This window comes from Phacochoerus africanus, chromosome 14 (assembly GCF_016906955.1).
Source record: "Phacochoerus africanus isolate WHEZ1 chromosome 14, ROS_Pafr_v1, whole genome shotgun sequence".
NCBI lineage: Eukaryota > Metazoa > Chordata > Mammalia > Artiodactyla > Suidae > Phacochoerus > Phacochoerus africanus.
Genome location: NC_062557.1, coordinates 53,686,024 through 53,709,202, shown reverse-complemented (window position 1 = coordinate 53,709,202; position 23,179 = coordinate 53,686,024). Strand labels below are relative to the sequence as shown.

Sequence of the window (23,179 nt, the reverse complement as noted above, 5' to 3'; positions counted from 1 at the left end):
GCTCCTTCCTTCCCTCCCCGCCGCCCCCCACCCCCTGCTGGGCCGTCTCTCACTGGGAACACGGGCAGCCCGGGTCGCCTCTCGATGCTCCCACGGACACCGCCCAGGTCGGCAGAGACCCGAATCCGTGCTCTCCAGCCACACAGGGTCCAGACCCTCCGGAACTGGCCTGCTCCTCGCCCGGCAGGGGCGGCCAACCCGAGGTTCTAATTAGCAGCTTCTGGAACATCCAAGTGCCCAAGTGAAGAAAATGTGTTTCCTAATTGGCTCCCTGCCGGGGTGTCAGTCAGAGAGCAGGGATTACGCAGCCCCTCCAAGCCTCCCTCCCCGACCCGACCCTCCCCGAGGCTCTGGCTGGCTTCGCCGCCTCCCCTCCCAGGCCAGCCAGCTCCCTTCCCGCCCTCCTCCTTCCAGCTCACCTGCCCTGGGCACGTCCAGCTCTGCGCGGGTGTGGAAGGGACACCTCCACTCACACCTCATCCAGGGGTGCTGGGGTTCAGGGGCCCAGCGGGATGCAGGGAAGATTCCTCACAAGGTCTGCAGAGCCCCGTGGGGACCTGGCCCCTGGCCTCAGAGCAAGGACCGCAGCTGCTGCGGGCTGATGCCCTGCTGCCCTCAGGGGCCCCTGCCCAGCCGCCATGGGTGACACTCGCTCCTTCCCTGACACCCCTCCCTGCCTGCCCCCACCTTGAGAACCCCAGACACTTCTGTCCTGCACACAGATCTGGCTACAAAGCTGAGGTGGGGGTGCTCCCCGACTTTCAGGTAACCCCGAAAGTATCATGGACAGTCTTGGGGACCAGAACCCCCGCCTCCAAGAGTCTTCAGGGGATGCGCAGGGGCAGGGCCAGTCCTGGCCTCAGGGCAACAGGCTGGGGGAACATTAGAGCTGACGGCACAACTGTTCCGGACCTTGTCAGTGTCCTGCGGAGCCTGCCACTTCCCTCCCATGTCCGCTCCTTCTCCACTCGTGCCCTGCAGCAAACCACTGGCTGCTGGGCGCTGCCCCTGGCAGTGCGGGGCTGGGAGCCGGGGTGGCTGCCATGACGGCTGGGAAGGTAGGCATGCTGGCAACCTCACCCCTCTTGGTTTGAGAACAGGTGGGGCCCTGGAGCTAAATGTGATGGGGGGGGGGTGGAAAGGCTGGGCCTCTGCTGGGCAGGTCACCTCAGCCAGCGGGCCAAGGCCCCCACCTGTGACATGAGGGAACCGAAGCCCCAGCTTTTCCGGGATAATCTCGAGGCAGTCAGGTGCAGGGAAGGGAGGGCCGAGTCAGGAAGCAGAGGAGCCCAGAGGCCCAATTCGACCACCCCTCTTGCTGCCCAGGGTGCCCCAGCAGGCAGGGCTCAGGGAGGGCCCCGTGGGTCTGTAACAAGAGAGAGCCAGGTGCCTTCGGCAAGGGAAGGACCTGCCTGCTGATGGAGGGAGGAGAGCTGGGGGGGGGGGGGGGGGGCTGCGTTATCAGGGATCGGGGAGGCAGAAGCCCCTGGAGGAAAAGGAGTCAGAAAAGAAGAAAAGGAGACCAAAGAACCAAGAGGAAGACAGACTCCATTTAGGTAACTTCTAAACCAAAGCCCGGTGTTTCCTTTGTCACAGGAAGAACAGAACGCCGGCTGTGGCCCACACTCACAGCAAGTCTGCGCGGCTCCCCCTCCGCCCAGCCCTCTCCCAGTGTCTGCTAAGGATGCTCCAAGACCGAGCGAAAGCGTCCTCCCCAGGCGGCCACCCGTTGCTCCCCCCGCCCCCCGCCCCGTCCTAGGAGGAAGCGAGGCGGGTGTGGCAGAGTGACCCCGGCTGTCTGGGCCTGGGGCAGCGCTCGGCCCTCACGCCCTAAGCCCGGGACACTGCAGAACACTTGGGCCCTCCTGCCCGAGGCCCCGCCCACAGGGGTCCCCCCTCGCTGTCCCCAGCAGCTGCTGACCGCCCGGGGCCACACAAGCCTCATCCCAAACCACCAGGTGGCCCCCAGTGGCTGCTGTCACTCTGGGCTGGAGACAGCACTTGCTTTACCGTTAAGCCACCTCAAAGCTGGTGTTCAAAATCCAGGTCCGTTTTCCTGGAAAGTCGCAACTGCTGCACCACCTCAGGATGAAAGCACTTAAAGGGGCTTTGTAAGAATTCGATGTGGACCCGAGGCCCAGTCACTTCAGAACCGCACCTCCCGCCTCATTCTACTGGGAGCGTGGCTGGGCTTCCGAGTGGGCGGCGGGTGCCGCGTGCAGCTGGGCATGGGCACACACTCTCACGGTAGAGCGAGGAAGTGCCTCGATATTCTGTCGGCCTCATCTTTCACTTCGTGACGCTAAACGATCCTGACCCTGGTCCTTGTTAAAGAAGAGCACCTTATGTTTGGTGCCAACAGCGGGCACCCCAGGCTGGGCCACCGCATGCCAGTGGTCCGGTAAGGGTGCCACTCGGGTTCTGGACAATGAGGCCTTGGCGCCACTCACAGTTCCCATCCCACCCCGCCTCTGCTTAAGGCTGCACCCACAGCACGTGGAAGTCCCCAGGCCAGGGACTGAGTCTGAGCCCCAGATGCAACCTATGCCAACACTGCGGCAAAGCTGGATCCCTTAACCCACTGTGCTGGGCAGAGGACTGAACTCACGCCCCCAGGGCGACCCGAGCCGCTGCAGTCAGATTCTTAAGCCACTGTACCTACCACAGGGGAAACACCCCCGCCCCCGCCGCAACTCCACTTCTCCCCCCACCCCTCAACCTGGCTTCCAGGGGACCAACCGAAGTCATTTTGCTGGGAACCCAGGAGGCACTGGCCCCGTGCTGGGTGCTTCTGCTTAACACAGTAGGGTCCTCGCCCCTTTGTTACAAACACCACAGAAACAGCGGCTCAGAGAAGCAATCGGACTCGCCCAGGGCCCGCGAGAGGCCGGCTAGGAGAGCTGTGCAGAAAACACACCACGCAGCTCCCCAGAGGCGCTGGGGTGCTGGAGACGGCAGGGCCACCAAGGCCTCTTGCGGGGACGCACCTCCAGGGACCAGATGGAGGAGGGACGGGCAAGACCAGGGAACATCCCGCTGGAGTCGGGTGGTGGGCAGAGGGAGACAGGCGGCGTGGACTTCTGGGGTCTGAGAAAAGGCGCCCCAGCCTCAGCTGGAATCAGCCCAGCCCAGCAGGTCACAAGGAGGGGCCCAGAGTGCAGAGAGCCAGGCCTGGGTTCAGAGCCCCTGGGCTGGTGTCCTGGCTGGGTGACGGACGCCCTGGTCTCCACACCTGGCCTTCCCCACTCCCCAGCCTGTGGTGGGACCATCTCCTGGGGATTTCTGTTTGCGTCTCCCGCTCGGAAGTGCCCCCTCGGCTATCTGCACACACCTGCCCCTGGGCTACAAAGGGCTCCCCTCCTCCTGCAGGCTCCCTGACCGCCTCCCAGCCACTGTGCAGTTAGGCCCTGACCCCAAATCACATGGTGTCTGGCCAGCCCAGGCCTCCAGCCAGCTCGGACCTACCCGGGACAAGAAACCACGGGGCCGGCTCCCCACCTCCCCTGGGGAGGACTGGCGTGAGCAGATCCTCAGCCAGAGCTTACGGAGGCAGCAGAGAGCCCGACGGAGAAGGGGCACGGGGCTGCCCAGTACTGGAGTGGATGGTGCGTGGAGAGATGGGGGCCTGACCCCCTCTTTCCAGGAAGGGAGCCTGAGGCCAGCTCCCAGCTGGCAAGGCCCTCAGAGACCCCCGAAGCTGCCCCCCATCTTCTGGTACTTCAGAATTACTGGCAAGCTGCTTCAATGCAGATTCCCAACCCTGCTCAGTCCTCAGAGTCAACCCTCGCTTCTGGAATCGGCCTTTGAAACACCAAAGGGGATGGTTTTTTTCTGATGCCTGGAGGACCTCTCTTTGAGCTACAGAGGCTGAATGCTCAAGGGTGCCCACAGAGCCGCCCGGGGGCAGAGTGAAGCCTGGGAGCCCCAGGCCCTTGGGGCCCCACTAGCCGCGACACCCCCTGCAAGGCCAGGGGAGAACCAGCCGCCACACCTGGCTGGTCACAGGGGCTCTGTGACCAGCACCCACGCAGGGCCACCTGCGCCCCAACCCCAAGCCCCTCGTGGTCACGAGAGCCCGCCCGGCAGACTAGGGGCCGTTCACTCACCATAGTCCTTCTTGCAGTATTTCTTCATGTTAATCTTCAGCTTCCCCTTGGAGGCCTTGCAGTAGGAGTCACAGTCTGCAGGAGAGGGGGGAGCACAGACACAACCTAATTAGGCTGCTGCAGAATAGGCCCGGGCCGGGCGGAGGCCACCTCCCGCACAGCCAGAGGCCTGGGATACCCATGGGCCAGGCCGCGCGCGCGGGCGGGCCTTCTCGAGAGGTGCTGGGGACAAAGGGCCCCTGCTCGACCCACCCCCTCGGCCCCCTTGGCCTCCGAGAGGGACTCTGGGGGCTCCCGTATTGTGCCACCCAGGGCTTCTGAGCACCACACAAATTCCCCTGTTCTTAAGACGCAACTGGAGCCTGATTAAAGCCGATAGAGGCCTCATTGTCACCCCGCGCCCCGGGTCTGTGTCAGGCGCTGGCTTCCATGGTGAGCAGCCTCTGGCTGGGGTCAGGTCCCAACAAAAGAGGTCACGGAGGAAATTAGCAGCCCATGAAGCATTAGAAAACCCCTTTGGTGTCCCCTCTACTGGAGTGTGCAAATAAAATGCCCCGTGAGGGAGGGCTCAGTTCTAATGGGCCCTACTGCCGAGAGGCAGGGCCGCGGGGCCCGCGACAGCCGGGTATCACCTTGGGGACGCCCCAGAGCCGAGCCGGAGCGGGGCAGGAGGTGTGGGGGCCCCGGGACCTGCCTGTGGCCCAGCCTGCTTCTCCTGGGGGTGGCCTGTGTCGGCCACCAGACACAAGCCTCCAACACCAGCCCCCGGGTGCCCCCTCCCTGCCAGCTGTTTCTGCTCTGCAGACAAGGTGATGCCGTGCCTCTGCCAAGTCTGTGTTCACACGTCAGCTTCTGGCACGACGGCCGGCCCGCTGCAGAGGCCCAATCAATGGCTACAGCACACCCTGGGCCACCACTCACAGAGCCCCCTGTGCTGGCTCCTGCTGAATTCTCGCCACCATGTCTTGATCTGTGGGTGTTATTCCTACGCTGTGATAAGGAAACAGAGGCCGCCTGCCCGATGTATCTCAGACAGCTAGCAAGGGGCAAAGCCGAGCCTCCCCCCTCTCCCCATCTGCAGCATGCAATAGTTCCTGGGCCAGGGATCAAACCCGAGCCACAGCAGTGACAACACTATGTGCTTGTCCACTAGGCCACCAGGGAACTCCAAGGCTGCGCCTTGACTCGGGTCTGAGATGGCAAAATCACCGTACTCATGGTTTCACCATGCTGAGTCTCAGTAAACACCAACAGGCTCTCCCTCAGGGCAGGCAGGCCATGCCAGCAACTCCCAGACACTGGCAGCGAGGAGCAGCCAGGCCTGCCCCGGGGCTGCAGAGAGCTCAGCCTGTTCCAGGAGCAGCAATGCAAACAGGCTGGGTGTTGCATCCTGGTCAGGAGGACGGAGACACACAGACAGACACACACCCCCCTCATCCAGCCAAGAGGAAAATCGAAGCCCGGCCGGGGTAAGGAGTAACCTGTGTGCAAGCACGGGAGCCCAGGACAAAGCCAGGGCAGAGGCCAGGCCACCCGCCCCCCCCACCCCCAAAACCATCACTGAGACCTGCAGAGGACACTCAGAGATCACCCCAGAGTCAGCCCCTGGCCCCGTAGGAGGTGGCTGCCTCCATTGAGGTCCTAATTAAAGCTGAAACAGCTCCGTCCTGCTGCCTGGCAGCCCGTAGACGCCCCCTGAGCCAGCTTCCTGGAGCATCCTGTTAGGAACCAGCCTCAGGTAAAAAGAAAAACAGCCCCTCTTCCTGCTCCCAGGGGTCCAACTTGGACCCCCCACCCCCACCCCCGCCAGGACGCCATGCCCTGGGGCACCAGAGCCCACAGCGCCAGCCCCTCCTGCCAGCTGGATGGCTAGCTGGTTACTGGGGTCAGGACCTCTTGGAAGGCAGGGACCAGGGCATCCAGGGAGTGCTGCGTTCCACTGGGGCCCAGCCAAAGAGGTCAGGAGAGAGGTGACAGTGGGCCCCACACACAGTCAGTGGCACTGGCACCCCCCAATGGCACCACCCATCACTGCTGGGAACAGCCGCTCCAGGTCACATCTCTGCCAGCTCAGGAGCAGATGATGCTCATGGCAAAGCCACTGCTGGGGCTGAACCCAGGCCATGTGTGGGTCCTTGTGTCCCCAGTGAGCTGGCAGGAATCCCTGCCTGCTCTTTCCACTCGGGAAAGGACTGGAGCAACAGTGGTGCCAATGACGTCACTGCAGGGACAGCCCTGAACCCACTCTCGTCACTGACTCGCTATGTTTTTGGCCCACCCTGGTACCTGCGTTTTGATCAGCTGCCTGCCCTGCCTCCTGTGGGGTCGAGCCATTCCCCCCACCTTCCCATCTCAGCCCTGGAGGCAGCCCCTGATGGGACATCAGCTCCTCAGCTCCTCCAAGCCTCAAGGCAGCCCTGCGAGGGAGACACCGGGATCCCCATGTCTGCACAGGACAGCAGGGCTCAGCAAGGGTGCAGGGTGCCGGCCCGAGCACCCCTGCATGGTGGGGGAGGGGGAGGCAGTGCCCAGGCCCACCTGCCCCTGCACCTCCGCCCACTCTCCCCGCCATCACCCTCTAGCAGCACCTACAGCTCTTCTCTTCAGAGCTAAGAAGCCACCTGGGACAGGTGCATCCTCGGATGCGGGCACCCATCACCACCCACTTGATCCAGCTCCAGACCCGCCTGACAAATCACAGTCGCCCCACAGACGTCAGGGGTCTGCCCCTCCGTGACGACAGCCGGGCACTAGCGAGGCACTGCCCTCAAGTCTGCCAAGCAGCCCATTACACAGACAAGGCAGTCTGGCTCCCAGCCCAGGCTCTACGGTGGAATAATCCAGAAGCTTCAGGAAAGCACGGATGCCTGGGTCACGTTCGCAGACATCCTGACTTAAATGCTTAAGAGGCAGCCTGCGTGTCTAGATTTTTAAAGTTGCCCAGTGAGTCCAAAGAGCAGCCAGGGATGGAACCACTGAGCCAGCCGTCGCTGTGGGAGGTGGGAACAGGGTCTCTGCACCCAAGACTTGCACGGAGGACCCAGGCTGGCAGAGGAAGGGCCCAGACAGGTGGCTGTCCCCTCAAAGTAGAGTCACAGGGCAACCCCAAGCCGCGTGTCCTTGCAGGAGATGGTGCCAGCCTCAGCACGTGTAGATGTGTAGCTGTACCTGGTTTTCGGTGTTGTGTTTTATTGTGTGGCTCTCATGTCTCTTGGTCAGAAATTCTCATCGGGTCAGTGTGCTTGTTATCGTCAAGTGTCCCCTGGTCCTGCCCCATGTGCTGACTCCAACTGAGTTGTGAGCTAGGAAAAGAGCAAGACCCCACTTGCTGGAATTGTGCGTCAAGCATGGGTCGGGAGGCCTGGAACGCGAGGCTGAACCACTCTCTTGCGGGTGAAGCCAACGACCCCAGAGCACGGACTCCGTGGCAGCGCCTGACTGCCTGTGGACTCTGGCTGGCTCTACTCCAGAGAACTGAAGTCACTGGACAAGTGGTCCCTGGACAAGGAACATGTTCCTGCATTTTCTTTTCTCCAAACACATAAAGCTACAGAGACTGCTTCTAGGTGGACTAAACACTGCTTGAAAATGCATCTTGGACTCCTTCAAAATGGCATCTACTTGGCAGCTACCCATGTGGCCTCTCCTCTGTTTTGTTCCAAAATAGCTATAAAGACAATGAAAAAAAAAATGAAAATTCACACTCATGCCAAAAACTAAACTGATAGATGACCCAGTGCTGGAATCTGGGAGCAATCGCTATTAATTAAAGGCAGATGGTGGTGGAACAGGCAAAACCTGTCCAGCTTTTACCTCAGGACACAGCTCTTTGTCTGATGAACAGAGAAATCCTGCAGAGGGGGAACATGATGGGGAGATGACAACCAGAAAACAAATGGGCAGGAAGTGGGTGGGGGCCTGGCGATGGTGCCCCCGTCCGGCGAGGGGACGCTTAAGGAAGGGGAGGGACGGGGAGGATGGTGTTGGCAGCGCACGCGTGTGCACGTGCAGTTTCATCTCCATCACTGGTCAGAGAAGGAGAACGTCAGGCAGGGGAGATGGAGGAACAACACCTCCAAGACCAGAAGCAAATGGAGGAAAAGGCTGGTGGGGACTGGGACGTGGAGAGGGAGCGGGACGCAGCGCCCTGCCGTCCAGCGTGGCTGGAACGGGAATCCAGCTGTCACGCCAGGACAGGAATCTGCAAGGTTTGTTTTTGGTTTTTTTTGCCAAGTGCCAAACAATGAACAGTTTAGGCTTTCCAGGCCAGAGGGTCTCTGCCACAGTATTCATATCACTGTTGCAGCTGAAAACGGCCGTAGATGATATGTAACTGCATGTGTGTATCAGAGGAAAATCAATGAAAGGGCCTCTGTGAGATAGGAGTAAAAAGCCGTTGGGGAACACGAGGCTGAGCTGAAAAGGGCTGTAATGACACAGAAAGGGGTGGATGCATGAGAGAAAGAAGAGCTGTCGAAACCAAAACCCATGAGACCAGGAGCACAACTGAAACAGACTTTGGAAGCAGTTGATAGAAATGTAGAAAAAGGATTCAGAAACATGGAGGATAAATTAGAGATTCTCCCAAGATTTGGAGGAAAAGGATCAAGACATAGCACCTGTGCAAGAGCAAATGACAGGGATCTGAGAGGCAAAGCGGAGAGAGGGTCTGTGATTGGGAGGAAACTGCAGCAGAGACCAAATTCAACAGCAGGGAGCACCCAAGGCAGGGTTCCTGAGCTAAGGGCGACCTACACAGGCACAAGGAGAGACACACTGCATTTCTGGAAATAAGGAAAAGAGACCAACACGACCACATACACATTTGCAAAACATGAAATACCAGGATGAGGGAGTTGCCATCGTGGCCCAGCAGTAATGAACCCAACTAGCACCCATGAGGACACAGTTTTGATCCCTGGCCTGGCTCAGTGGGTTAAGGATCCAGCATTGCCATGAGCTGTGGCATAGGTCACAGACACGGCTTGGATCTGGCATTGCTTTATGGCTGTGGCGTAGGCCAGGGGCTACAGCTCTGATTTGACCCCTAGCCTGGAAACTTCCATATGTCATGGGTGCAGCCCTAAAAAAAGTCAAATATATAAATATATAAATATATGTGTGCGTGTGTGTTTAAATATATATAAATACCAGGATAAGGGAAAAAAAAGTCTGTGGATTTAAAATCGACACGAAGCTGGCCAGATGACCATGGAGCAATGTCTAAAGGCTGTGAGGAGGGAAATGTTTGAGATGCGATACTTTTATACCTAGCTAGACTGTCTTCTATGTATGCAGGCCACAATGAACCAAAGACATTCTCAGGTATGCAAGGTTCCAACCATGTCTCCTTTTTGAGAGGAATAATTGAGAATGCTTTCCAACCAACTAAGAAATAAATCAAAATAAGAGCTTAAGAAAGGAAAGTCCTGGAATGAATACACTGGTGTATTTTGCAGTGAACAGCAAACAGAGGTCCTCACTTGGGTTCTAAAAGTGAGGGTAAAGATCAAAATAATTTTAAAATGTTTGAAAGGGAGCCTCAGAAAATGTATTCGTATGTATAAATAACTAAAAATTTAGGCTGAAACTTTTGATTAACAAAAACTTAAGAATGAGGTGGGGAACACAACTTTTTGTCTCAAGTAGAATGCAAAAGATGCTATTTCATACTTGACTTTGGTAAGTAAGAACTATTAGATCAAATAGTGCTTCTGAAAAACCCAAAGATAAACACAAACACCAGAGGAGTTAATAAATAGGTTATAGGTAATACGCCACGAAGATACGGAATGGAAACTATAAAAGGCAATTATGATCAATTTGGATCACAGAAGAACACCTTTCTAAAAACAAAACGCTGAATGTAAATGGAATCAACTCTACTGAAAACTGATCCTAAAAATATTAAATGACTGCTTAAGAGAGACATAACTAAATGAAACACATTTTTTAAAAGCTTACAACTTTTAAAGAAGTTTTGTCACTAGGAGACAAAGAAGTTCAAGAGTAACAGAGAAATTTGTGTCCAGTAACATCGTATTGAAGCATGCAAAAATGGTGAGACATACAAAAAAGAACAGACAGAAACACATAACTAGGAAGAGAAGGTTAAATTAATTCCAAGGAGCTGAAATTGCACTGGCCACATTTCCCGACCACAATATAATAAATATTACTTATTATTAAACAAACAAGGATGAAAATAAATGAAGTGCATTCAGTTCTAGGAGTTAGAAAATAAGGGAAATAAAACCTGAAGAAAGCTAGAGAAAAGAACTAACAACAGGAGTAAAAATTAATAAATTAGGACACGGAACAAACTCAAAAGTTATAAATACACCCAAGAACTGATTCTCAGCAAAGCTTCCAAACCAACAAACTGAAACACACGCATGCATGCGCGCATACACACACAAAACAGACAAAACACTGTCATGTCTAATTATGATGAAAAGAGAGGAAACAGACCTATTAGGAAGTTAATGAGAAAGGGGTATAACCACAATCTAAAGAGCATTTTATAAATTACAAGGCTATTGGCTACAGCTTCAGGCTGAGGTCTTGGACATGCGAATGAAATGCATCGCCTGTGAGGGAGACACCAGGGACCGAAGGCAGATCAAATCTGAAGAGAGAGAACCTGAAGCAATTTCTGGATCCAGATGCTTTCAGAGGCTGACTCCGTGTAAACACTGAAAGGACACACCCTTTTCGTGCTACTTGATCCAGTTAGAAAACAGAAAAAGAAGGGAGGACGAACCACATGAAAGGGCCTAAAATCGACCATTCTTCAGCTTTAAGAGAGAAAAGCAATGTCCTACGGTTTGACCCTAAATAAGAACTGGCGTGAGCTTAGACGCACAGACCCTGCAGAACAGTTGGCCGGCTGCACTGACTAATCGGGTCCAGTATTTTATGCCCCACGGGGCCCCATCCTCCTGGCACCCAGGGCCCCGCTCCACACAGGAGTAAGGGAGCCTGGAAGCTGGCGGCCCCCACTCTCTCGGTGGACCCTTAAGTGCAGGTGATACTGGAAGATCCGCCAGGGGCCCTGCACCAGGCCCCCATCCCCGCCCTCCTCCCCAGCGAGACAGGAGCTGCCAGGGACGGACTCTGCTTGCCACCCGGACGTGCTCTGTCCTGGGGAGAGGGCTGAGGCCCGAGGCCGCCATCTGCAGCTCGCAGCAGGCCCATCCTGGCCGGCTGGCATCCTGACTCCTCCTGGGAGCCGCCAACCCTTCCTTTATCCCCCCACCTGCTCCCCTAACTGACCCGCAGCCAAGAGCCGAGAGCCCCCCCACCCCCGCAGGCCCCATCCCAGTGGCCGAGACCCTCCCTCCTCTTCCTCCACCTTGGGTAGCTCGCCCTCTGCTCTGCCTCCTGTGCCCCAGGTGCCAAAAGTCCTGCTGGGCAGGCCTGCTCACCGGATCGAGGCTCAGCTCCGAGCATATGGCAGGCGGGGCCCAGCATCGCCGGTTGGAGCCAGGGGCGCTGCATCTGGTGCCTCCCCGGGAGCAGGGCGGGGAGCTGGCCAGGGTCTCGCTCCCAGCAGCACCCTGGCCTCTGCTCCTGGGCTGTCGGCTCGGGAAGGTGGACGGTGGGGATAAAGAGCAAGGGACACCCGGCCACCGAGGTCCAGCCCAGGGCAGAGACCTGGAGCTGGGGAACTTTCAGATGCCACTGGCTGGCCGCAGGGCAGGGGCTCCCGGAACCCCCCACCCCGACCCTGTGGGGGTGAAGAGCTAGGAAGGACACCCAGCTGGCTCCGTCTCTTTCAGCCTGGCCACTCTGCCCAACAGCAGGTGACAAAAGACAGGTGAGGCCAGTCGGCTCAGGGAGCTTTGGCTCTGCCTGACCTGGATCCACAAAGCCACCTGGAACTCCTCGGGCCAGGGAGACGGGCTTTCCATGCATCCGGGCATCCACGGGTTTCATGAGGCCACGGCGAGGACGGAGGAGACACCCCCCCGCAAAGCCAGCTCTCAGCTCTTGGTCCCAGGCTGCAGGTGGCTTACGACTCCCCTGATGAGGCCACCTTCTCAGCACCCCCACCACAAGCACTTTGCCCAGGAGGGAGCCAGGGCCCAGAGGTGGCTCCTGAGCAGCCGAGCATCTCTCCAGGCCTGTGCTGGTCCCACCTGCCCACTCTGTCACCTCCCAGTCCTACTCGCCTCCAAGCATCAAGCCCATCGAGCTTTCGGCTCTGGGGCAGAAAGGTCAAGGACCCCCAAAATGAGGTAGCCACAAGCAATGGGCTGGCAGAGGAGATGGGCAAAAGGCCTTCCAAAACCTTTGGGAGCAAAGCCAAAAGTGTTTGCAACAGAGAGAACAAAGGGTGGGTGTCTTTAATACATAAAGAGCTCTTCCAAATCAATAAAAAAGACAAGTAACCTAATATTCAAAGTGGAGGAACAAGCAATTCATAAGGGGGAGAAAGAGATGCAACAATGTTCAATCTCAATCAAATGAATGCAAATGAAATCAACAGGAAGGGGGGCTTTTGCAGGGCAGAGTGGGAAAGCACACACACACACTCAGACAATGTGGCTGGAGCACAAGTCACTACCCACTTTTCTGGGCGCAAATGGCACGAAGGTCAGAACTCTGGGGAATGTGCACCCTTAGATTCGGCACCCCCACTCCTAGGAACTTAGCATCCCTTCATCCACTTAAAAGTGTGACTAAGAGATTTCCCCGTGGCTGGCTCTGGGTGTCACTGGGTGCACCCTGGGGCTCACGGAACAGTCAGGGTGGCCTAATAACCGGAGGGACATGTCAACATCATGAGTGTGAGCACCACTCATCCAAGAGCGACACTCAGAAAAGAAGCCAACACCCAGCGTGCGTTGACAGAGGGTGAGGACGGGGATGGGGGTGCAGGTGGAGACCTTCTTGGGTACGAAGGCCAGTCTGAGGAGGTGACATTGAGAGGACAAGGAGGCAGCTCTCAAGGTGGCCAGGGCAGGAAAGGGTGAGGCAGGTGTGAGGAACCAGCAGAAGGGGGACCTGGAGCTGGGAGGGGGAGGGACGGCCAGAGGTCCGGCTGCCTGGTCCGTAGGGGACCCCTGGGGGCTCATCAACCACAGGAGGGGGTTGAATTTTATTCCAGAAAAATATACTGTGCACTGAAATGTGGGGTGGAGAGGGACTGGCTGGTTTTTATACTTTTTTTTTTTTTTTGCTACACCCTTGGCACATGGAAGCTCCTGGGCAAGGGATGGAACCCTTGCCTCAGCAGCAACCAGAGCCACTGCAATGCCAACGCTGGATCCTTAACCCACTGCACAACAACAGAACTCCCTGGTTTTTATACTCTTGCTTTGTCTTATCTGTGTGTTTAATTTTACTATAGTGAGTACACCATTCTCATACTAAAAGGAGAAAAACACCAGAAATACTCTGAAGTCTGTTCTCCAATGAGGACGGGGACCACTTATGGGGGGAATCTTGTAGTTAGGTGATATTTCTACTCAGTGAGGTGGCTTTTGTATTCCAAATCCACTGGCTTCTAATGCTAGGAAGTGCTACTACGTCTTCCTGAGGGAGGGAGGGAGAGCAAGCGGGGGTGTGTGTGTGTCTGGGAGTAGGGACATTGCTGCTCTCAAGGGTGGTCTGGGAAAGCTCCCTGAGGAGGTAACACAAGACGGAGACCTAAATGTGCGAGGGAGGCAGGAGCAAGAAGGGAAGAGGGTTCCCAGCAGGAAGAAGAGCCTGTGCAAAGGCCCCAAGGCAGGATCGAGCCTGGCAGAGCTGAGGGGAGGAGCCGAGATGCAAAGTCACACCAGCCACACAGGACAGGTGGGGCTGGGTTTGGTTTGGATGCTGTTTTAAATGTAATGCAAGGCCACCAGGGGTTCCAGCCAGGCCTGGGGCTGCGGGGACTGAGGAGCCCTTAGCTGCCCGAGGCTTTCGGCTCTCACCATCAGGCTGGGTCTTCTGGGCTGCCTGGCCCCAGCCCTCACTGAAGCACGACCTCTGTATTGTCCCTACAACCTGAGAAACCTGACTGTGCTTCCGCTGCACCAGCTCATTCTTTCCCCAGGACAAGCAAGCATCCCTGGGAAGCAGCCTGGGTACCATGCCTTCCACTAATGAGCCACTGCCAGGATGGGGCGGAGCCACCACCAGGATGGGGCGGGGCCTCCCCGGGGAAGCCCCGCCCCTTCCTCCTGCTCCTTCCCTTGCGTCGCCTTCCCTCCAGCTTCCAGCTTCCCATGTGGCTCTCTTGCTGCGCCACTGGGAGACAGGCTCCTGAAGGGCGGCAAGGAGGCCCCCCCCCACGCTCCAGTACTTTCTCAAGAGCCCCACTCTGACGGCCACATCAGCAGGCCTGGCTCTGACAGATGTGCTGTGGCCTCCCCAATACCCATTCTCCTTCCTCCCCAGACAGCAAACCCCAAAGCCTCCAACTTCAAATACCCTTCTTCACAGACTCCTCTGCAGCTCACCAGGGTCCTGGCCCCATTTCTGGCCCCAAGGGTGTAAGTGGAAGTCGCCTAGGAAGCGCTCCAGGGAAAACAGTTATGTCTTGTGACGAGGGATCGCAGCACCCGCCCCCTGACCTGGGGCCCTTAACCACTCTGAGCATCAGTTTCCCCATCAGTGAAATGGGTTAGCGGTATTGATAATAACTGCCCTACCCATCGGCACGACTTGGAAACAACCACGTGCAGTGAGAGATAAGGGGTGCCCAGACACGGGGGGGGGGGTCTCCCCAGGAGAAGACCTTTCAGCTGGAACCTGAAGATCAGGAGGTGCTGCCAACTAGGGGTGCTGGGCTCCAGGCGGCCTCGGAGGGCCCCCCTCCCCCCAGCCGCGTGATGGGGAGAGGACGGAGAGTAGGGGAAAGGCTGGGCCCCACGAGGCGAGGGGGAGAGCTTGGATCCGAGCCGGAGTGACCCGGCTCTGGTCCTCGGCAGAGGCTATCACACTGGCCCGGATCTGGGTGATGGACTCCGTCTCCCAACAGGAGCACGTCTGCCTCCAAGACCCACTCCTGGGCTACGCTGTGGACCCAGAGCTGGCAGCAGGCCGAGAGAAGGTGGCCCCCGCCCCCGACCAGATGGAGAGCCCTCGTTTCCGCCCGAGGTTGGCGGTCTGGAGACGTTTCCTCTGCCCACCTCACGTCGTCTCTATGTGAATGAGGGGGACAAGTCTGCCGATGCACAGAGTATCTGGAAAGGGGGAACCTAACCCCACAGAGGCTGGAGAAGCCACAGGCTCTCAAGGTTCAGCCACCACGCCTTGGCCTTGTCCTAGTCCCCCTCGGCTAGCTTCCTCGGACCGCACTCCCGGTCACTTCCCTGTGTGGCCTTCCGCTCTCCCCCCCGCCCCCCCGAGCCCAGCTGGGCGCGCTCAGCTCCCACGTCATGGTCTAGAATTATGTGTGCCCCCTCCCCCTGGGGAACCGGACCTGGTCCCAGCACCTGGCGCCGGGTGGCTCACCCCTGAATGCCCGCCAAACACGCTGGAACGTGAACTCTGGGTGCCCCCCGTGCCCACACACGCAGTGTGAACCAAGGTGAATGCGGCTGCCCCTGTGAGATGCCAAGACCGCTCGGACAGACAAACCCACAAATCGGGCTCCCCAGACAAAAGACACAGTCGGCTTCCTTCGCGATTATTCTGGTGACCCATGAGAAAGCCTGGGTAGAGCGCTCGGGCCTCTTTTAAATCTGCTAAGCTCTGTGACAACACAGAGGACAAGGAGAAGGCTGGAGTGGCACAGAAGTCAGGGGTGCTGGGACAGACAGAGGGGTCAGGAAGCCGCGCCCTGAGCTCTGGAGCTTGTCAGTGGTTCTCAGCCTTCTCTCGCGGGGGTGGTGTGTTTGTAGGACAAACCGTCTCCACCTGGACCCGGGGTACCATCCCAGGCACAGGTGGGCTCCAGGGCTGTGGGCCGCAGGTAGGCTGGTGGGGGGTGGGGGGCGCTCAAAACGGTAGCTTTTCAACTTGCCAGCTGTGTGTCCTTGGGCTAGTGACCGCCCGTCTCTGAACCTCAGAGTCCTCATTTATCAAACAGGGTAAGAGCACGAGTCCTTTGAAATTCTACTGAGGAAGCGTGACAAGTTTTAAAACATGTCAGCTCATTATTCTTACAATAATTCAGGAGCCATGACAAGAAATTCAACCTCACTATATCCTGGCACACCAAGTAAAGCAATGTTTTTTTTCCAGTTTCTCCATCAATGTATTTACTGCACGTACTGACCGCCTCGGCTGGTTCAGAAAGGAGACCCACCTCCGGGACGCGGTTCCTGCCCAGCTCTCGTCACCACCACGCAGCTCACATTTTCTCAGCCTGCTTTGTTCACTGTCTGTCTCCCTCTATGAACGCAGGGCCACGGCCCGGTCCCCTGCTCTGCCCGGGGCCCAGGACACTTCCAGGCTCTTGATAAATGTTTGTCAAATGAAAGGAGGACTTGGCTGCCCCCACCACATAGCAACGTGACCCAGGGCCCCAGGAATTGCCACACCCAGCCCCCAAGTCCAAGAGCAAAGCCACCACCGGGCCTGCAGGGAGTGCCGCGGGGTGGCGGGGGCATCCGTGTGAACAGCAAGAGAGCAGAGGCCTGAAGCAGGAAGCTGAAGAGCAGGAAGACACGCCGTTGGAAAACTCAGAGACCCGCAAAAGCTGCAGCGTGGCCAGAGCAGCCCTCGCCTGGGGAGCGCGACCCTGCCCTTCCCGGGCCCTGCGCAGGGCTTCGGTGTCTTGTTTGGACTTTATCTACAGAGATTGGAAATCCGCTGCCTTATTACGCAAATATATTTGCAAAGTGAACACGCTGGGCCTGGGATTTGGAGGGCGGCCCCGCAGGAGGGGCTGGGTGACCTGGAACAAGGAGCAGGCCCCTCTCAGGCCTCGGCTGGCGGGAGGGCACCAGCCAGGCAGGCATCTTCCCCATCCCAGAGCTGGTGCAGGGGGCTGACCGCCCTGGCCCGCTCCCTGCAGCCTGGTTTGGGGAGTGGGGGGCTGGGCCGCGGGCTGCACTGGCCACATGAGGCGGGGAGCAGCCCCTCTCCCCACCTGGAGCAAGAGGGGGCCAGGAGTCCCCAGCATGCTCTTTCTTCTTCCTGAACAAGATGGATTGGAAAACAAATTGGCTCAAATAAAGCATGTAATTAGATTAAAGCCTCTTGCCCAGAGCCTTGGGGACTGCAGAAGCCCTCCTGGCTGGAGGCGGGAGACCTCGGTGGGCTCAACCAGTGCCTGGACACCCAGAATCTTCTCTGGCCCATCATCGGTCCTTCCCAGCTGGGGCCAGCCATGCTGAAGGGATTAACGCCACTGCCGAGACAGTCCCAGGGCCCCCCTCTGCCATCAGCCCCACAGGCCCGGGGTCCCCCTCTTTGCTGCCTGCAGGTGCGCCTCAGAGGGCAGCGGTGTCCAGTCCACGAGCCCCCACCGAACTCATCGTGAACACCTGGGACCATGACAGCGACAAGTCTGCACCTGGGCAGCCCCCGTCAAAGTGCTTCCCACCCACGACCTTATCTGAGCAGCACCACACTCCCACACTCCCTAAGGAGGCCGGGTTGGGGCACTGGGACTGCCACGTCCTTCACTCACCCCCCCCACACACACACACTCCCTATCACCAACAGCTACACACACACACACACTCCCTATCACCAACAGCTCCACACACACACACACACACACTCCCTATCACCAACAGCTCCACACACACACACACTCCCTATCACCAACAGCTCCACACACACACACTCTCCCTATCACCAACAGCTACACACACACACACACACACTCCCTATCACCAACAGCTCCACACACACACACACACACTCCCTATCACCAACAGCTCCACACACACACACTCTCCCTATCACCAACAGCTCCACACACACACACACACACACACTCCCTATCACCAACAGCTCCACACACACACACACACTCCCTATCACCAACAGCTCCTCACATCAGGTCAGGGCCACCCAGGGGGGTCTTTGTCCCGGGAGCCATAGGGAACCTGATGACTGAGCAGCGACCCTTCACCTCTGCCCATCCCAGTGCAGGGGACGCCCCTTCTCAAGGGACCATCTTCTCGGCTCCCACCCTGAGGGACAACTGCTGTGTAACTGCCCACACCCTCGGCCACCCTCCCATCCCTTTCCAAACAGTCAGCCTCCACCACGCTGCCCCTGTCCTTCCTCCCGCCAGCCATGCCCTCCGGAGATGTGGCTGTGATCACAAGCGCCAGGGAGAGGCAGGAGCAGGTGCCCCATGGTCAGGAAGCTGCTGCACCCCAGGAAGAGACTTCTCTCCCTGCAGAGCAGATGAGCTCCTGGCCCTGAGAGCTCAGGCAGAGGAGACAGCAAAAGGAAAGCAGGATTGACGCTTGGGAGTCCTAGTTTGAAAGGCCTGATCGGGAACAAGCGTGGAGGCAGGAAAAGCACACAGGCAGCACACACACGCCGTTTCCCAACCAACCTCATGGCAGACATAACTAATCAACCTCAGCACCCAAGGGGCCCGGAACTCAACAAGGTGCTTCTCGTTGCTCAGTGGGAGCGCTGACACACTCTTGCCATCCCTGGTTTATTCTGTCATCTGCCAACAACTGACAGACCGGACACAGGTCACGAAATCCTTTTGGGAGCTGAAAGGAATCTTAAGTCGGTTGATCCCTGCACCTCCTATTATCATCCCACTGTCTGAATCAGCCTCACCACCAACTCCAGGCTTGGATGGGAGGTCCACCAGCTGAGCCTCACCTATTTCTGCAGCTTCCCCCAGACGTCCTTAATTCTGCCCAGCCCAGCACACGCGCACCCACCACCTCTTCACCACAGACCAGCGCTCAAGACTTTCCAGGCAAGTGCCCCTCCCTCCCAAGCTTCTTGGCTCCTTCAAACTTTGAGGACATGGCTTTCAGAACCCCCTTCATGGAGTTCCCGTCGTGGTGCAGCGGAAATGATCTGACTAGGAACCATGGGGTTGCAGGTTCGATCCCTGGCCTCGTTCAGTGGGTTAAGGATCTGGCATTGCTGTGAACTGTGGTGTAGGTCGCAGATGTGGCTCAGATCCTACGTTGCTGTGGCCATGGCGTAGGCCAGTGGCTACAGCTCTGATTGGACCGACCCCTAGCCTGGGAACCTCCATACACCACAGGAGTGGCCCTCAAAAGCAAAAAAAAAAAAAAAAAAGAACCCCCATCATGCCAGTCCCACTTTTTTCTTTGGCTGCGCCCACAGCACATGCAAGTTCCTGCGCTGGGGATCAAACCTGTATTGCAGTTGCGACCTGCACACAGCTACAGCAATGCTGGATCCTTAACCCACTGTGCCACAAGGGAACTTCTGCTAGTCCCACTTCTTAACCTCTCTGCTCCTCAGTTCTCTGACGGGAGAACCGAAAAGCCCTGCTCTCTACTTTACGGACATCTAGTAGTTGAGTGTGGCACTGCCTCCACCTACCCGGAGGCCACCTGTTCTCAGTTCTCTGGGACACAGGTGAGAACCAGGAAAGACGAGATGGAAGGAACAGAATGCCTGCTGTGAAGGGAATCCTGTTAGAGCTTCATTCACGGCTTAACTATCCTTTATTTACAAACACTGATAATAAATGTCATTGCTGCCATTCCCAGAACAGAGCAGTTAGGGTCTATGCATTTATCTACATATTTAAAGGGCAGGGTGACCCTCCAGAGACGTGGCCCTTGGCAGGAAGATGAAATGGCTAGCAAACAAAGAGCAAGAGGCAGCAAACTCTCCAACTACGAAAAGCAGATGTAGAAAATCCAAGGGCCATTTGAATAGAGGCCAAAGGCCCTAAAGGCTGCAAAAGCTTCCCTCCAGTCTAATTCCTTTTTGCAATGGTTGGGCCGTCCTGAAAGGTTCAATCCTGTTCAATGTGCATTGCTTCATATGGCAGGAAAGTTGGCGATGCATTTGGGAAAGACTTCCATCCAAGATGTTTCAAAAAATTACATGACATTTCAATAAATTATTCTGTAGGTGTGTGAAAACCGTATTTGTGGGGGCTGCTTAGTCCACAAAAACGCAAGAACCCTGGCAGATCCTGAAATCGGCCGTTAAGACCAGACTCCGCTGCCTGGTCAAGGGGAGAACGAAGGCACCGTGTGCTCTGGGCAAGAAAGAATTCTGGATACACTCCGGGTCACCAGAGACCCCGCGCCCCCCGTGGAAGGTGCTGGAGTCTTCGCGTTCCCGGCACGGGCACAGCTGTCCTCCCCAAGAGCCACCACAGGGTCTAGAAGACTATGGTCCCAAGAAGCCAGTGGACTTCACCCCTGCCCTCCCCACTGCCTTCAGCAAGACAACCAAGACCGTCTTTTACACCCGGCTTCTGTTTCTAACCTCCCTCTTCCGTCTGCAGGAGCCCCTCGGATGCGGCCTTCCCAGCCCGAGCGCCACACCTGTCTGGCCCTTTTAGACGGCGCCCTCCCAGCCCTGCTGCGCACTCCCACCCACCATCCACAGACCAAAGGGACCGGGAAGCAGAGAATGGCGTGTCTCAGGGGCCCGGGCATGGCTGTGGGTCCCATAGATGCCCCAAGAGCTGCCCTGACCCACCACTGGACAATGCTGGTGGCCAGGCCATATGTGTGGGAGGCCCGATCGGACTGTTCCCGGCGCCCACAAGCGTCAGCTCCTGTCGGAAGCCAGGAGACAACTGCCTGGGCGGCTGAGACAAGTTAACTCGGGGCCTTCAGGCTTCACGTGCCTCTGCCGATGGAGGTGAGGCTTCGCGGGAGCCCTGAGGTCCCGAGCACCTCCTTCCCTCCCCTCCCCACCTTAACATGCCCTGAGCCACAGAACACGTTCCAGCATCTTTTGTCAGAGTCAAGGAGCCAAATGCTTGCCCGTGGTGAGCAGCACAGATCTGTGCGAGCTGGAGGAGGGCTGGCTGACGGGGGCAGCGTCCCCATCTCCATAAGAGACGTGGAAACCAAGTCGGTATCAGAGCCAGAGAAACACAGCCACCTAGGCTTTTTCTAAGATGCAAATTCCGCCATGCAAGGTGGGCTTTCCAGAGGCTTTGCTTGAAGACCCCAAACTTTCCACTGGCTCTCCTCACCTGTCATGGATGCCATCAGGAAACAGCAGCCCACCTGGAGGGGTGACGAGCCACCTGGGACTCGAGGCTGTGAAGGAGCACAAACAACAGAGCCAGCTGGCTCCTGGCAAAGCCTGATACTGGGAGGCCCAGAGACGGCCACGTGGGTATCTGCTGACATGCACCCATGGGGCTCTGCTCTAGGAGGTAAGAGTCTGACTCAGGTGCATCGATTTGTGCCTCCTTCTCAGAGCAAACCTCAGACCCTTGAACTTGGGGCTCCATGTCCCATCAATTCTGTAACCCCAGCCCCTCACACAGGCCCTCAGTAAATGTGCATCTGAAGAATGAATGAAAAGAAAATTAACAAATGGTCAAGATACAAATCCTCAGATGGGAAGCCCCGAGGGATGCTGGGAGTTGTGGGGGGGGGGCGGGGGCGGTACTGAAAGCCACTCCCAAGCCTGGCTGAACAAGAAATCCCCATTTTGGGCTATAGCCTGGATGAGGCCAAGGGAAGGATTTATAGAGCGCAGGATCAGTATTTCATAAACCCTTCCAAATTGCAGAAAAGGCTGCACCTGCCTCCGTCAGTCTGCGACCGCTAATCCGCTGTAACAGCTCTGTGCCTCCTTTCTGTCCCCGCTCGGAGGGCAGGGTTAGCCTGTGTATTCGCCTCTAATAAGCCGGAGCCATCGGGGCGCTGCATTCACGGCTATCTGCTCCCACAGGGCCGGCCCCACGGGGCCTCCTTGTCGGCTCTCCGAGTGAACAGGGGATTTTGTGTTCGGCAGGGGAAACAAAGCTGTCCCGACGGGGATCCAGTTGGCTGTGGATTCGCTTCTCCAGCGAGAGCCAGCGGTGGACACAGCCTGGCGCTGTCGTCAGCCCTGAAGGGGAGGGAGGCCCAGCCCGGCTCCTGGGAAGGTTGTGAAAGCGAGGGGAGCTTGTGGCCCTGCAGCGTCTGCCCCGCTGGCTGGCAGGCTGGTGTGCCCAGCGGGTTAGGCCACTGCCAACGAGGCCACACCTTTGCCGAGTTCCCCGGGTGGCCCATACCCCACCCTGGGCAGCTGCCGGCGGGATGTCCACCCTCGGCTAAGACTGGGCTAAACTGCTTCCTATACAGAGAAAAGGCCCTCCAAGCTCATTATCCTTTTCTGAAGTCAGTAACTGAGGTACCATAATGACAAGTGGCCACGGATGCCCCTGAAGTCAGCAGAGTGAACAGAAAAATTTATGGCAAAGGCTGTGCACAGTTTCCAAACACTGTTCTGGTTTCCTCCTGGGCTTAGAGACTACATTACCCAGCCGCCCTTGTGGCTAGGTGTGGTCATGTGACTGAGTCCACCCATGCGCAGAAGTGAGACAGCCGCTTTCAGGCCTAGCCTGGAAAAGTCTCCCATGTGCTCCCCTAGGTGCTCTCTTTCCAAACCAGTGATGCCAAGGCCAAGGGGGTGGTAGAACCAAATGACAGAAGGAGTCTGGGACCCCGACTCACTGCTTGGAAGGGAGCAGCCTAGAAACACCTGCCAGGGACTGCTGGGGCTGCTTATTATGCAGCATGGAGCCCACCCTGACTGATCCAGCACTGGTGAGAAGTGAAGGAAAAAAAAAAAAATGGAGTTCCCGTCGTGGCGCAGTGGTTAACGAATCCGACTAGGAACCATGAGGTTGTGGGTTCGGTCCCTGCCCTTGCTCAGTGGGTTAAGGATCCGGCGTTGCTGTGAGCTGTGGTGTAGGTTGCAGACGCGGCTCAGATCCCACGTTGCTGTGGCTCTGGCGTAGGCCGGTGGCTACAGCTCCGATTCGACCCCTAGCCTGGGAACCTCCATATGCCACGGGAGCGGCCCAAGAAATAGCAAAAAGACAAAAAAAAAAAAAAAAAGAAGTGAAGAGAGTCTGAATTAGGACAGAAGCAGCCGTGTGTGCAGGGCAGCGAAGAGAGATGCGTGCTCCTAAGACAGCCTTTACTGAGTGACCAGCTGGGTATCAGGGGAAGGGAATAACCACCAGCCTTTCCACAGAA

The 23,179-nt window shown here is 57.3% G+C and overlaps 1 protein-coding gene across 2 annotated transcripts in view; it reads right to left on the bottom strand.

Moving 5' to 3' along the window:
* Positions 1 to 23,179, bottom strand: part of NTN1 (netrin 1) — a 204,342-nt gene that overhangs the window by 13,474 nt on the left and 167,689 nt on the right. For both annotated transcript variants that reach the window (XM_047759288.1, XM_047759287.1), the window contains exon 6: positions 4,107 to 4,181. In XM_047759288.1, coding sequence (XP_047615244.1) covers positions 4,107 to 4,181 — 75 coding nt within the window. The remainder of the gene's footprint in view (positions 1 to 4,106; positions 4,182 to 23,179) is intronic.